This window comes from Ambystoma mexicanum, chromosome 1q (genome assembly GCF_040938575.1).
Source record: "Ambystoma mexicanum isolate Mex_15411 chromosome 1q, UKY_AmexF1_1, whole genome shotgun sequence".
In the NCBI taxonomy this organism is placed as follows: Eukaryota; Metazoa; Chordata; class Amphibia; order Caudata; family Ambystomatidae; genus Ambystoma; species Ambystoma mexicanum.
The window spans coordinates 1,320,878,009-1,320,892,623 of record NC_090922.1 but is presented as its reverse complement, the minus strand read 5'-3'; the positions used below and the strand labels follow the sequence as shown (position 1 = coordinate 1,320,892,623).

The 14,615-nt window shown below is 47.0% G+C and overlaps 1 protein-coding gene across 1 annotated transcript in view; it reads right to left on the bottom strand.

The window, feature by feature from the left end:
• Window positions 1-1,807: 1,807 nt before the first annotated feature.
• The window catches only part of COA7 (cytochrome c oxidase assembly factor 7), a 71,882-nt gene continuing 59,074 nt past the window's right edge, over window positions 1,808-14,615 (bottom strand). The window contains exon 3 of the mRNA XM_069642181.1: window positions 1,808-2,376. Within this exon, the coding sequence (XP_069498282.1) occupies window positions 1,931-2,376 (446 nt within the window). The 3' untranslated portion in view covers window positions 1,808-1,930. The remainder of the gene's footprint in view (window positions 2,377-14,615) is intronic.

Sequence of the window (14,615 nt, the reverse complement as noted above, 5' to 3'; positions counted from 1 at the left end):
TAACACATTGTTGGTATAAGCATCTTAAGTATTCTTTTGTGTTTTTTCCTGGCCTCCCCCTGTGTCTCCAATACACTTCACTACAATTTGGGTATGTGAATTAATTTTGGTTACTATAACATTCCTTACGATATTGTTATTCTTTGCTTGTGTATGTGAACTTCTCACAATTGTTTTGTTTCTACTGTATCATACTTTTAATTTTGACCTCAATGTCAGCCTTGAAAACGACTTCTTTTGTCGAAACACGTGTCGGGTGACACTTCGAGATACCAATAATAAACAATTGGTGCTGATTAACATCCAGATGCATTTGGGACTTTCTCACTAATCACAGGAAGAGCGCGTATTGCGCGTCATTCTTTGTTACACATTAACAGTGTGGGCCTTAACAGTTTATTTATATTTATTAATTGGGTATTTATAATGCGCCAATACAATAAATGGCGTTTCATGGTGCCACATGACGAAAGTGGGTGGGATAGGGATGAAGAATAACAAAAACGGTCCTACTAGGCCTTGTGTCATTTGGATCGTGCAAGTGCAGTAACAAGAAATGAGAGGGCGGGGCTGGATGAGGATGAGTAGTGGTGTAGGCCCCTCCAGGCTAGTGCACGGGTGAGGGAGCCCAAAGGGGCAAGTGTAGGTTAAGGGAGGGTGGGGGAAATCAGGGGAGAACAAGTGCTTGGGTACACTAGGCGAGGAGGGCGTGGTGCCTGGCAAGACTCAGAAAGCACCAGGCAGCCAGGCAAAATAGGGCAGAGGAGGGACATTAGCAGGGCAGGGGGAGAGAAGGAAGAAAAGAAAAGGGGGGTTTTGAGAAGCTTCCGGAACTTAAGGAGATCCGGCTCAAGCCTGAGGGGCAGGGAGGCCATTCCAGAGGGCGGCTCCTGCGGAAATGAGAGATCTACCTCCCAATCTCAGAGTTGGAGCTAGCAGACAGAAGGGCTCTAGAAGGGAGGCGTTTAGGGAGAGAGAGCTGGAGGTAGCGGGGTCCTAGGGCCCAGAAAGGCTTGTGGATGGTGCACATGGTATACAAGTTGATCAACGCATCAACGGGGAGCAAGTGCTAGAGATTGTAAGGCTGGGGAAATGTGGTCCCTGGGCTTGAGGCCAAGGACAAGTCTTGCAGTCCTATTCTGGAATAGTTGAACAGGGCGAAGGGAGGATTTAGGTAGACTGAGGGAGAGGCTGTTGCAGTAGTCCAGCCTAGAAATGACCAGCGCTCTGGAGACAAAGGTGAGGAAAGGGAGAATGCCTATGAGGAGCTGAAGCTAAAAGTGGGACTTCTTGGCAAGGGTCGCAATGTGAGGAGAGAAGGAGAGAGAGAGAGGAGTCGAAGATGCCACCAAGGTTTTTTGCCACACAAGAGGGTAAGGGGATGGGTCACATGGAGTAGGATCTGGAAATTGGAAGCATTTTCGGTCTTATTTATCTGGTTTTATGCTCTCAATTACAGATTTTCAGTAGCATTGTGAACGGCTACAGTTTAGTCACGTATCTGTAGTCATGGCAAAGGAGTGGCTTCGAAAGCAAATAATGTTGGATTTTGGTTTCATAACATGTACACAGGTCTCAAACTCGCGCGTCTTTCACAACAACAGAGTTAGAATTTTTTCCACTATTCATGAAATTTGGTTGAGAGTGATTTTCATCCCCTGCTCACACCCAACAGACAAATGCTCTAGGAAAACAGAATATGCAGAATAAATTAACATTTAGTTATTCTAACAAGAAGATTGAATTGTACAATGGCACATTCCACCCAGAGTGATCTTGGAAAGAAAAAACTAAATTAAAAAAAATATATAAGTGGAATCATTTATTTAACTGGCGAGAACCTATTCCTTGATGTGGTCCTTAAAATGGGTTGACGGGATTTCAGAACAAGCACTGAAAATAGATCACTGCAATACAAGTCTTATTTGTGTCACTCCCCAAAAGTGATTTCCTTGGGGGCTACTTGTTCTTGGTGTAGGTCTTTTGCCTTATTTTTTAATAGTTCTGCTTTGCTATCATCCTTATCTATGCCATCTCCAAGTTTGTACATTCGGCTGGCATTTGCACATGCCCACACATGGCCTAGATCGCAGGCCTTCACAGAGTAACTCAGAGCCTGGCTCATGTCTTTTGGTAAATCTGGGGCTCCTTTGATGTACAGTGCACTAAGATTGAAGCAGCTGGGTGCAAAATTGCCATTGCAGGCCATAGTATAGTAGTCTCTGGCAATAATGGGATGAGGCTTGTCGTCAAATATCCGTCCATCATGTGCCAAGAGACCAACGTTATGGCATGCCTCTATAGACTTCTTTCCGCCTTTCTTACAGGATTTCATAAAGCAGTCATACGCAGCTTTCAAATTAGGAGCCAATCCACCTATAAAACGAAAACAAAGGATATTGAAGACCAAGGTAAAATAATACAAACATTAATTTAAAGATTGTCACCACAGGGCATTGCAACACTGCCAATAAGGTATATCAAAACAACATATAGTAAAAAGAATACATTTATGTCAAGAGACAAGTTTCATTCAATCATGATCACTTGTCTTACTTCAACTAACAACAGGAAGAGTAAACAATAATAGTGAAAAATTTGCAGAATTACTTTGAGGAAATTCTTGGTTTTTTTAATTTTTATTAAAGACACAGATATACTGTCCCCTTCTTTAATTAGGAACACTCGAGCAGCGTAATTTTAAAGAAAATGTACTGCAAACATTGAAGAACCCATTTCCCATGTTCCCTGTAGCAACATTCACATTATAGTTAGCTTCAATCAGGATGAAACCATCCTACACAACCTGCCTTTAAGCTTCCAGTTGCCCTCTTTCCTCAATGCAATGGGGTCTAAATCAAAGCATTTCACTTTCTTTCTACACCTGCCTGCTCTAGTGGCTAGTGCACCCAACAAAAGTTGTAAAAAAGAATTAACTGCTCTGAGCCAACCTACATCCTCTAGAGTAGTTGAAAACTGGTTTGGCCTGGTTTTCTGACACAGACATGCCTAATACACATCCTATGTCGGTGGCTCAGTTTGTTTGGTGTTAGGGAAAGCCCGACTGGCTGGCATTCAAATCCTGTTGTCGTCTGCCAACTGTGTGATTGGAGGGGTGAATGCGTTACCAGTGGGACAACCGGTCCCTTCTTCAGTTCTTATCAGAGTTGCTGAAGGACTTCTGTGAATATGCAGAGGACTTGCTTTAGCCAGATTGCCTGGCTCATATGTCCTTGCCCCCGATTACTTCTTTCAATGCTGTAAACGCCTCCTTGCCTTTTCCTCTTCTTTCTCCTCCTCCTCCTCCTCCGCCTCCACTTAGTCATCATTGCTAGCTGAACTGGCTTTGCCATCTTCAGACTGTTTCCTTTCATTTGCTGTTTTGCTTACATATGAAATCTTCAATCAAGCACAGCAAGATGTAGAGTGGATGAGTGGTGGTTTGCTCCATTCCATCCTGAGTAGTCACCACCAATTGCTCCCATCATGGGACTCTTTGTTGGCTGGCTAACTCCTCTTTGCCTTGGAGCCGACAGGATCCCTTTGGAGGGGTTCCTCTTACTTGATTCCTTCTCCATCACAGCTGCTTCCAGCTTGCAAGTCATTGTTCAAGGTACACAGATTATTCTTTCTGTGTGGGTGATCGTCAGTCAAGTGGTCAAATCCTCAGGTTCTGGGTGCCTTCCTCAGACCTTCAAAAGGAGGCATACCACTTACCAGGTACTCCCACCATTGCCAAGCCAAATCCATTGCTACTGGCACCATGTACTTGTCCCTATATCCGGATATATTCCTTAGAATTGTCGCTAGGAGTCCCTTGAGTTCTGGGGCTTCGCAGCCCTCTCCTCATCCCCTCTACCGCAATATTACCATTGATGTGGATTGGTTCTGAATCTTACTTTGCACACACGATTCCCTGGTTTGCAGGGTATCAGACCTGCAGGTCTTCATGGCTGTCCCCTCAGGCCGTTTGATCCTTTGGCTGCCCTTGTGTGGTAGAACTGGTACTTCCATGACTGTCCCATAACTGGTTTCCCTATCAACTAAGACATGTTCTTCCCATGGGGAAACCTCTACAAACTTTTGAACTCCTGCTAAGAGACTGGAAAATGTACTGACCTAAATTTAGATATTGGTTCTTAAAACCACAGCCTGTTAGATGTTAAGTCAGCGTAAGGTATATATTGAAGGATGCTGGAATTTGAAGGGGGAGGGTGCGGGGGTGTCCCCCGGTTTTTCTAGAAACAAAAAAGCAGCAAAAACCGACCCTAAATAATTCTGCCAACTTGCCATGTCGCAAAAAATAAAAAAAAATAAAAAAAAGTCTGCAAACCTTCAGAGAACTGGGAAGGGTCTATACGATGGCCCTTTTTTTTTGTTTCACACTTGGACTGTTTGACTGTGTGTTGTGCTCTACATCAAAGAACCTATGTAAAATAAGACTCCACGATGGCCGCCAACACCAGATAGACGTGTCGGCAGCCCGCTCCTGCGCCCTTATTATCTTTGAAGCAGTTCCACCACCCCCGGAACACCCTATGGTAGGGACGATAAGAGCAGATACGAAGAGGAGGACCCCCCAGATCTATATGAGGAGCCTGAAAGCGTATGAACGTAGGAACCACCGTGGATGAGTGTCGGGGCCCTCATAGACGGACACAGAGTAAGGGCTCCAGTCGGCTCAAGAGGGAGACAGAGGAGAAAGTTCCACATCCGCAACGGTAAGTATTGGCTTCCCATCGCGGGCGACAAGTGAACGCCAGGGCCAAGAATCGGGGACGGGGCACACACTGTCCGTCAACCTGCGGTGTCGAAGAGCCAACCCGGAAGCAGAATAGAAGGCCCCTACAGACCTGCCAGAGGGAGGATCAGGGCATAGACCACAGTGCTTGCCCATGGGCCATCTCCGACACAGAACGTGAGCTAAACGGCCCCCCACGGAGGAGCCGTGGGGAAGAGGAGGTTCCCCAGTGGCGACAGTTTGATATTGTGACGGGCTCAACTTGAATGAAGAGGACCACATTAGAAGACGTTTGCACCGTTCACGTGTACACCGGAGAAGGAGGCGGAAGGTAGCAGCCTAGCAGGCGTCGACAGGGAGACCCGCTCCGGGACTGATGACACGCAGCCATAAGTAGTAACATGGAGGTGGAGGAGAGACTAGCCAACAGCAAGGGGCACGGACCAGGGGGGTCATTCAGGAAGAACCAGCAGGCATTAAAAGAGGAGGAGCAGCAGACAATAAAAGAGGAGGGCGGCCCCCTGATCGACCCGAAAGGGGGGTCCATTAATGCAATCACCTCAGCCCTGTATGAGGGTAAGGGAAGCCCCACCAGGCCTCACGGAAGGAGGTAGTAGGCCTACGCCCAGGGAGAGGCCTATTATCAAGAAATAAGGGCAGAAGGGAGGGACAGGCCAGGGAGCAGGAAAGCCTGGGGGCACCAACAATGGGCAACAGACCCCTGAAATGAATGGAACAGTGGGGGGCAACTAAAGAGACAATGTCTCTCAGATGGAGGAGAGTGGAGTGGAGTGCTGGATCAGGAGTAGATGCCCCCCACCCCACCAGCAACACTGCAGGGTACATTGGGCAAGAACACTCGGGCATGATGGCGTCCAAAGTCAAAGCCAAAACCTCCAAACGGGGGACACAGTGGGCACCCTCATCCCAATATGGGCACCAAATGCAACAAGGGACTTGGGGGAAAAACATGCAGACCCCATGGAAGCAGAACAGGTAGCACCAGAGTCCTGACAGGATTTCCATGATGACATTATGTCACTCCTCACTAAAGCATTTCACGACCAGTTCCAACTGATGCACACCAACCTCTCCAGTCAGAGAGTCGAGCAAGGCCAGGCCATGGGAATTGGCAGGAGAAAGGCAAAGAATGGTGACTCTACGAGACCCATGCCTGAAACAAGGAGAAGAAACCAAAGAAACGGGCACAGAGGAGGAATAACAATGGATAAGACAAGCCCAAGCTAAGCAACAATGCGAGGAAGTGGGGGGAGTAAGCGCACATACCTGGGAGGAGGAGCTCAGGTGGAGGATTCATCTTGGAACCTATAAGGGCGGGTAAGCGCAAGGGGGGGCAGGGGAATTTGAGATTTGAAAAGGGAGGAGTGGGAAACATCCAGAAGTTGGGGGACAAGATGGAGGGAAGTGAAGTGGGGGAGGGGACTGGGGAGAGGGTTGAGAGACTCAAACGCAACAGGGTAGGATCCAAGGGCAAAGGGAGGCGCACAAGGGATGAGGAGGGCAAGGGATCAATTGTACGGAAAGAGGCCCAGGGTCTATCACACAGGAAAGGAGGTGGTGGTAAGCAAGGTACATGGAGAATCACCCAAATTCAAATGGTCCACACATAAACGAGAGGGTTGAATACCCCTCTCAGGAGGAGGAAATTAAAAAAAATCACAAGGATTACAGGCCCAGATATACTGGCGATCCAGGAGACTAATCTCCTGGCAAAGGACCAGCCGAGGCTCAAATTGCAAGGCTTCCGCCAGATATTGCAGGCATCATGTCCAACGAAGTAATGGGGAGTAGCATTGGCTATCAGGAACAGTCTAGAGTTGAGTATCAGGATCCAAGGGGGAATAAGGGGGAAGGTATATTATAATGGTAGGGGACCACAAAGGCACCTCGTACACTCTGGCCTCAGTACACAACCTCAATACCAGACAGGAGGCCTTTCTGAGGGAATTCCTGAGCGTGTTGGAGGGCTTCACGAAGGGACACATTGTAATAATGGAGGCCTTTAACTTTGCCTGGCAACAGGAGCCAGGACAGATCCGGGAGGAGGAGGAACGGGGGGAGCGGTAGCTTCGGCGGTATTACAGGGTAGGTTCAAATGTTTAGGGTTACGGGTTGTATGCAGGCAGCAGGGTGGTGGGGGCTATACTCTCATGTCCAGTGTTCACAGAACACAGTCGCGAATTGACTACATCTGGGTGTTGCCGGGGTTGATGGGGGCAGTGGAACACGTGGAGGTAGGTCCTCTGGGAATAGCGGATCATAAAGTGGTGACAATGATAATGAATTTGCGTGGGCGCTCACCAGGGGTCTGAAGTGGAGAGTCCCAGGGGAACTACTGTGAGACCCGATTGCAAGGGAGGGGAAAATCAAGACCTTCTTAGAGCTAAACAAGAGCTGAGACACAGGGGAGGGCACCCGATGGGATGCCTTTAAGGCCACAATGAGGAGAGTATTTATTGCAGCAGAAGCACGAAGGGAGAGACAGATGAGGACCTTTGAGGCCCAATTTAAGAAGGAAGTTGATGAGGCAAAGAGACGGGCAGGGGAGACCCCCTCCAGGAAGTCACTTAAGGCTTATAGGCAGGTGGTGGGACAACTAAATGTCCTTAAGACTAAGAGAGCTGAGTCAGCATTATGGTTTGTCCGACAAAGGCTTTATGCCAAGGCTAATAAGGCTGATGCATTATTAGCAAGGCTATTAAGGGGGGCTGCGGGCAGCAAAATAATTGAAGCATTAAAGGATGGCACAGGCACCCGTCACTCCCGCACAGAAGACATTCAGGAGTGTTTCGCAAGCTACACCACCTCCCAAGATCCCCAGCGTCAACAGCAGACTACCTGGAGAAAATCCAGCTCCCTAGAACAGACGAGGGCACTCAGTAGATACTAGGCTAGGAAATTAGAGGAGGTGAGGAAGATCATAGCAGGTCTTCCCCCAAATAAGGCACCATGACCAGCGGTTTTTACGGCTATCGTCGATAAAACATTTTCCACAGCCCTGGCCTCCCACTTGACAAACCTTTATAATAGATTCCGGGAGACAGGGCACACCTCGCATTCTAGGGAAGAAGCCAAAATAACATTGATCCGCAAGCCCAATAAAGAACCCACTAAGTGCACGTCATACCGACTCATTCCGTTCATAAATATAGACGCCAAAGTCTATACCAAAATCCTGGCTAAAAAGGTTAGATGCGCCCTTACCTGCTCTGATCCACCAAGAGCCTGCTTTGTGTTAGGGAGACAGGCCGCAGATAACATCAGACACGTAGCCCACCTGATAGAGAAGGCCCAAAAGACTGCCATTCCATCGGTCCTTCTCTCCTTGGATGGGGAGAAGGCATGTGACCAGGTGGAGTGGTGCTTTTTTTTCCAGAGTGATGGGAATAATTGGATTGGGGAGGGCTACTTCCTAACGATGGTCCAAGATAATTACAGAACCCTGGTAGCTTGCCTTTCAATTAATGGATCAGTTTCCCTCCCTAGCAAAATAAGCAGGGGGACAAAACAGGGGTTCCCACTCTCACCATGTTAAATGCAATCTACCTGGAACCACTACTGCAGAGTCAGGGGGGGCAACATGGTACACCGTTTGGGGTTAAGCAACATGAAGTAGTGGCCTTTGTGGACGACATACTCCTGTCACTCACCAAATCAAGAGAATCCTTAGAGGCATGCAGGGAGATACTGAGGGGCTTCGTGAAGTGTCAGGGCTTCTGATTTGTCAAAATTAATTTGAACTCCTCAACCTCACGGTAGGCGGAATTGAAGGTGACATTTAGTTGGAATCCGGTGGGGGGTGAAATACTTGGCGGTATGAATTACACTGTCGCTCTTTGGCTGGTACGAAGCCAACTACCCACCCATGTTATCGGCTATAAAAAGAGACTTCCAGAAGTGGAGGAATCTTCGGGTTTCTTGGACGGGCAGGATGGCAGCGGTTAAGATGGTTACACTGCCCCGTTTGCTTTACTCGTTCCAAGCAATCCAACCTGCGGTGCCTTCTAGTTTCATCAAGGATCTAGAAAAGGTGACAGGGAACTTCATATGGGAGGGGAAGAGGTTGAGGCTCAATTGATAGCTCCTGATGGCATCTAGGAGGTAAGGAGGGTTGGCGGCCCAATTTCCAACAGCCTTACGATGCCGCACAGTAGCAGATTATAAGAGAATGGTTCACACTATCAGCGGGGAAACAATGGGTGGAAATGAACAGGGCAGGGGCTCAGCATGATCTCAAGGACGTCTTGCGGTTACCATGTCAAGATAGGCCAAAGCATTTGTACTTGAGCGCCATAACCAAGCTGGTAGCAGACATGCGAGACAAGTTAGCAGGGAAATACAGGTTTACGAATTTCCCCTCGCCCTTTACACCTATCTTTAATAACAGTGATTTCCCCACAGGAAATGAGAGAGGGCATTTTGGCCAATAGCAGGAAGGAGGATGTGGGGTGATCCAAGACATGTACCAAGGCCTGACCATCAGATCATTTGTAGAACGCAAGCAGGAGTTTGGGGTGGACGAAAGAGAGAGTATCTGCTATTTTCAACAATGACAGTGGCTGCTAAATAATGAGATTAAAGCCGCGGCCACTCGACCCCTTACTCCATTTGAAAAATTCTTGTTAACACACGATGGGACCAAGGGCTTAGTCTCCAATTTATACAAGATTCTGGACGTTGCCATCCCTCTGGCTTCTTGGCCTTACATGGCTCACTGGGAACGGATGACCGGGAGGCAATTAGGAGGGAGGAATGGGGGAAGATTGTGGAGAATGATACCAAAGGTGTTCCTTGAAAGAGGATTACAGAACTCAATGACGCTTCCAACGTCTGAGACTTTTGTACCCAAGTTGAATCAAACCAGACGAAATGACCTCACAAGGACTAAAGCGCCAAGGATCTGAGATGGGAGTGGGGGTTGGCGGGGGAGATGTTTAGCGGTTGGGTAGGGCAGTTGGAAGGGGGTGGAATTATAACTTATTGTAAAATCAATAAAAAGAAAATAAAACAAAAATACTTGCTTAATGTGTTATTCTATAATACAGTTCATATTTTTCTGTCTGTTTGTAAAGTGACATTTCTTAGTTCGTCTATTGGGAGTAACTGTAGGCATCCATCAGCCTTCTGCCTTCTGCCTTCCCCCGAAAGGAGCGGACTGCTCAGACATTACTACGTCACAGTGATTTTGGTCTATCCTGTGGTTGGAACGCTGTGTACCACTAGGATAGATGTTCTCACATCCCTGACAATAGAGCCCTGGACAAAAATGTCCACAACATTCTACACATTTTAAATGAATTTTTATGGAGGACTCCTTTGCACTTCTCAGATTAGATGGTGCTACCAGCATTCATTAAAGAGGCTGGGCATTACACCCAGCAAGCTAAGGCGTCAGGATCCCATGGCATCCTAGTGTCTATTGCTCTTTGGCCGGGTCCAGTATCGTGGCCAATATACTGAGTCTCTGGGACTTTGTACTTGCATAAGTGCCATACCCTCTCTCTAGCCCTCTATAGGGATCTTGAAATTGTTTAACAAAAAATATCTTGGGTTGGCTCTCTGGAGTTGAGGATATCTTCCCTTTGATGTGCGACCTTGAGCATTCTGCTCCAAAGCATTCCTGCACCTCTTGGTCTAGTCTCCAAGCCTCATTTTAATGCACTCTGCCATTATTTGTGGCAGACTGCAATCCCCATGGCCAAACATGACATACACAGATGAACGTTTCCTTTTGGCTACTCGTATGACATGCTGGATTACAGATACCTTTTCCAGCAGTTCGAGACAAGTTTGTTGTGGTTCCCTGGTTTGCAATTGACAAGTCATGTCACGCTGGCCCAATATACCTACCACTGGGCTCTAAGATCTGGTTTCAGGCAGATTGTCATTCATATTAAGATGAGCTCTCTCAGCGCTTGTCAAAATTGTCCGACAATATATCTTACTTCTATTGGCCTTTGGCGGGTGCTAGGAACAAGAGGGTGGGCTCAGAGGCATTGTAACACTTGCAAAAAAGTAAACTACCCCTTTCCTAATTTGTCTTCTTGGGAGCCTTATTTTACAGCAAATTGGCAAGTAGTGTGCGTTCCTGTCACCTCATGCATACACCCATGTCACTTAGCTGTAGCTTTATGGGCACCAACATGTCTGCTACGACTCTTGATAGTGTCCTCGATTGAAGAGGCCAAAACTCATAAAACTTGCCAAAGAGAGGTCTGGTTTTGAAGGGCCTTCGTCATCTGACCATGCAGGCTCGGAATATAATGTTTGAGCCTCTGACATACTGAGAGGACTGGGCATATGCTCTGGAAACTTCAGCTGCAGGCCACGTTACTTGTAGAGCTTCCAACAGCTGGCCTGGTGCTCTGCTAGTAATCACCGTCAGGTCTTGATGAGCGCAGGTTTCTGTCAGGGAAACTGCTTGCCATTTTAGAGAATAGCCACAGCTGCGAGCCCCTCTCTAGCGTGTTCATGCAGCATTACAGGTTAACGGCTTGGACACGTGAACAGGTACACTTTATGAGGAACGAAGATAAACAGCAGTCTGAGCTTTACTAAGCCGATAAAGTATGACTGTATTCGGTTCATTAATTGTGGGCACCAATACAAACTGGAGTCCAGATGACCACAGAAGAACATTGCCCTATTCAGATGGAGTCAAGAGAGGCTAGTGCACCCATACCTGGTGTTAGGCGTGAGGGCGATTGTTAGCTTGGCAAGAGACACGAACACTGAGCATAGGTGATCAGTGGAGGGCTGTCAGCAAGAGTGGCACGCCAGCAGCAATCGGTCATGAATACCCAGTGGATATGGAAGCAGCAAGGCATAAAATAAGCGGTATTGCATTGCAATTTGCAATATGATAATGATGTTTTGCTGTTTACTTTAACAATCATGTCGCACCAACTGCAATATGAATTTCCACAGCAAAAAAGAAAGAAAAAAAAAAAGATTGTGCCTTTTAAAGTTCTGCCTCTGTGCACAACGTGCACTGCAGGCGTGGCAGAAGCACCCGGGCTGGGCTAAAAACATTGTATCAATGTTATGTCAGCCCAGCCCGGATGCGGAGTCATCATGTCATGAGAGGAGGATCTCAGCCCCCCCTCTCACACTCTGGCTTAACGTTCTTGAGGTAAGGAGGCCGAGGGAGTCAGTAGGGGCCCTTTTCATGTAAACGTGTTTGGGTGCAAGTGTCTGATGATAATATTTCTCCCGCCCATTCGGGCAGGTGAAATGTTATCCATCAGACACTTGCACCCAGCACCCGCCGTAATAACGCAGACTACTGCTCGTAGAAGGCCTCTTCTACAAGCAGCAGGCTGCATTATTACGGCAGGTGCTGCAAAATAACTACTTCAGATTTAATATTCGAAAAATCTTAATTTTGATTAAATGAATGATGAGCCCATCATCACTCTGCTACTTTCCACTGCTCCTGCACTGTTTGTGATAATGAAAAATGCTTTGTTTTGTGGGTGGCACATGGTCGCTGCAAGAAGGTCAAAAGAGACATACCTACCACAAACAATTTCAAAGGATCTGGTCCCTTCTGTCTTTCAACCAGGCCATGTGGTGTATGCCATAATCCTGTTCAGGCTTGATGACTGTTTCAGGAGATTTACTGAGTGCCTACAGAGATGCATCTCCTTATCTTTTGTGTCAGCATCATTGAACAGCTTGTAGCAGTCTTGCACATTATACTTTCTGGTCACCTGTTGAAGCATCACCATTGTGGCTTCAAGTTTGATGCACTACACACAAATCTAACAACCTCATTGCAGCCTTCTTGATGCCTGGTATCAGGGCGGGCTGCAGCACGGGGTAGAGGTCCAGGCCCCCTCAAGGCCACCACCAACCCTTCCTTAGTGAGAAGCCTTGCTAGTGGTGTTAACTATCACTGGGACCAGGTGGGAGGGGTGGCAGGTTGGGTTGCAGGCATAGGGGATTTTGCACTAAAAGCACGGCAGAAACTTATGAGTTATTAGCACCTTGAGGGGCTGCACTACAAGAGGCCAGGCCAGGATTTGTTTGCTTGCCTTGGTCAATGTGTTATGCACCACAGCCATGGTTCTCGTTCTCACACTTGCATCCTAGCTCTCACACCATAGCCCTCTCAACATGCACACTCACTACTCCCACTATGTATTCAAATAATGCATTTCCCACTCTCACTTTAGCTCTCATTTTTACTCAAACCTAGTTTTTATGCGTTCTTGCACGATAGCTCTCAATCGCAGTCACCCACACCCTTACTCTTACTTGCACCAGAGATCTCATCACAACTGCACTCTTCCCTGCCTATAGCCCCCAATCTCCCTTGCTCCCTGTCCCATGTTCCTTAGCGTTCATTTTCACTCTCACTCACCCTTCTTCTCCCACTCACTCCCTGCAATAAAAGTCTTTGAGTTTTTAAAATGTTTACCAGAATCCAACTGCACTTTGATCTTGTCTGCTATCTTGCAGCCTTATGCCTCTGTTCAGAAGTGCATGGCAAAAGGTCCTGATCTCGATTTACCCTCCCCTTTTGCGGTTAAGCCTACATATCTCTTGGCCTTTTGAACAGTTATTTTTTGCACCCCTAAACCGCCCGTCTCCAATTACTTTTTGATAGCTGGCATTAGTGGAAGATGCCATTTTAACACATAACAAAAACAAATAAAACTGCAGAATCATTATAGATGCAGCCAATGATTTTGCAGTTTTAATACAGGAAACTTCGAGCTCTGTACAGGCGCTCTAGGGCAAAATACATGCAAACCTCCTAATTTGCATATGTTTGTAAAGGTGAAAGGCCCCAACCCTGTCCCTGGGATTGCCGGGCTGTGTGTTGGCAAGTGGCTGCACTGGCATTTGTTCGGCTGTCGATTCTCGAGGGCCCCCCCCCCAGAGTGAGTGTGCATTGTTGTGGGTAGGTAATGAGTTGATTTTTACCCATTTTGTAGGAATTGGTCTGCAGTGTAGAGGAAGGTTAGGCAGAGAGGACCTTCCCACTGTGACTTAGCAATGGGCCTCAAGAGGTAAGCAAAGCCTAGCCCAACTTTTTATTCCAAAACTATCTTTTTAATGTAATTCAAAGGCCTTCTGCAAGCAGGATGCGTTATTGGTGCAGGTGGCCGCGCTGGGAATACATTTTCTCCTGCCCGTTTGGGTGGGAGAAATATCATTTACAGCCATTTGCTTGCGCTAAGCCCCGCACTAAAAGCACTGCCGGTGCAGGCAGAACGCCTTCTTTCAATCACAATTTGAATATTAGAATGCTTTCTGAGCAGGCGGTGTTAAAATTGCAGGGCTGTGTGCATTTGGTGGGCAAAATATTCGTCCCAGAGCCCTTTGCTAGCACGCAGCTCTGCACTGATAAAGCCTGCAGAAGGCTAAATCATTTGTTCTTTCCTGTCAGCAGCAACTAAGACTTGCAATAATAGATTTGTGATCATTATGTTAGCACTTGAATCAGAATAGTGGGAAGCAAGAGGAAACGGGAGATTTAGCAAAGCTAACTGTCAAGTGTCCCGTGAATGTGTAAATAAGTAGATGCCTTAAACACCACAGTTGCACAGAAAGTGACTCAAAGCTATTTCTTTTTAAAGCTGAGTTCATCCATGAGATGTGTAGTCTTCTGTGCAGGGTGGTGCAAATACTCCAAGGAGGTTGCTATGGGTGTACTTTGCAAATAAACAAGACCATGGTGGCTCTTGTTTAACCCAAAACAAATGTGTACTAATTAGAGCCTGGAAGTAACATTCATGCAGCAAACCTTTGCATTTTACAGACATTGCACTGATGTTATACTTCAGAGGTACATAGAAATCATTTCTGCATTCTTGCTAATTCTATATCTTGGGGTACAACTAAT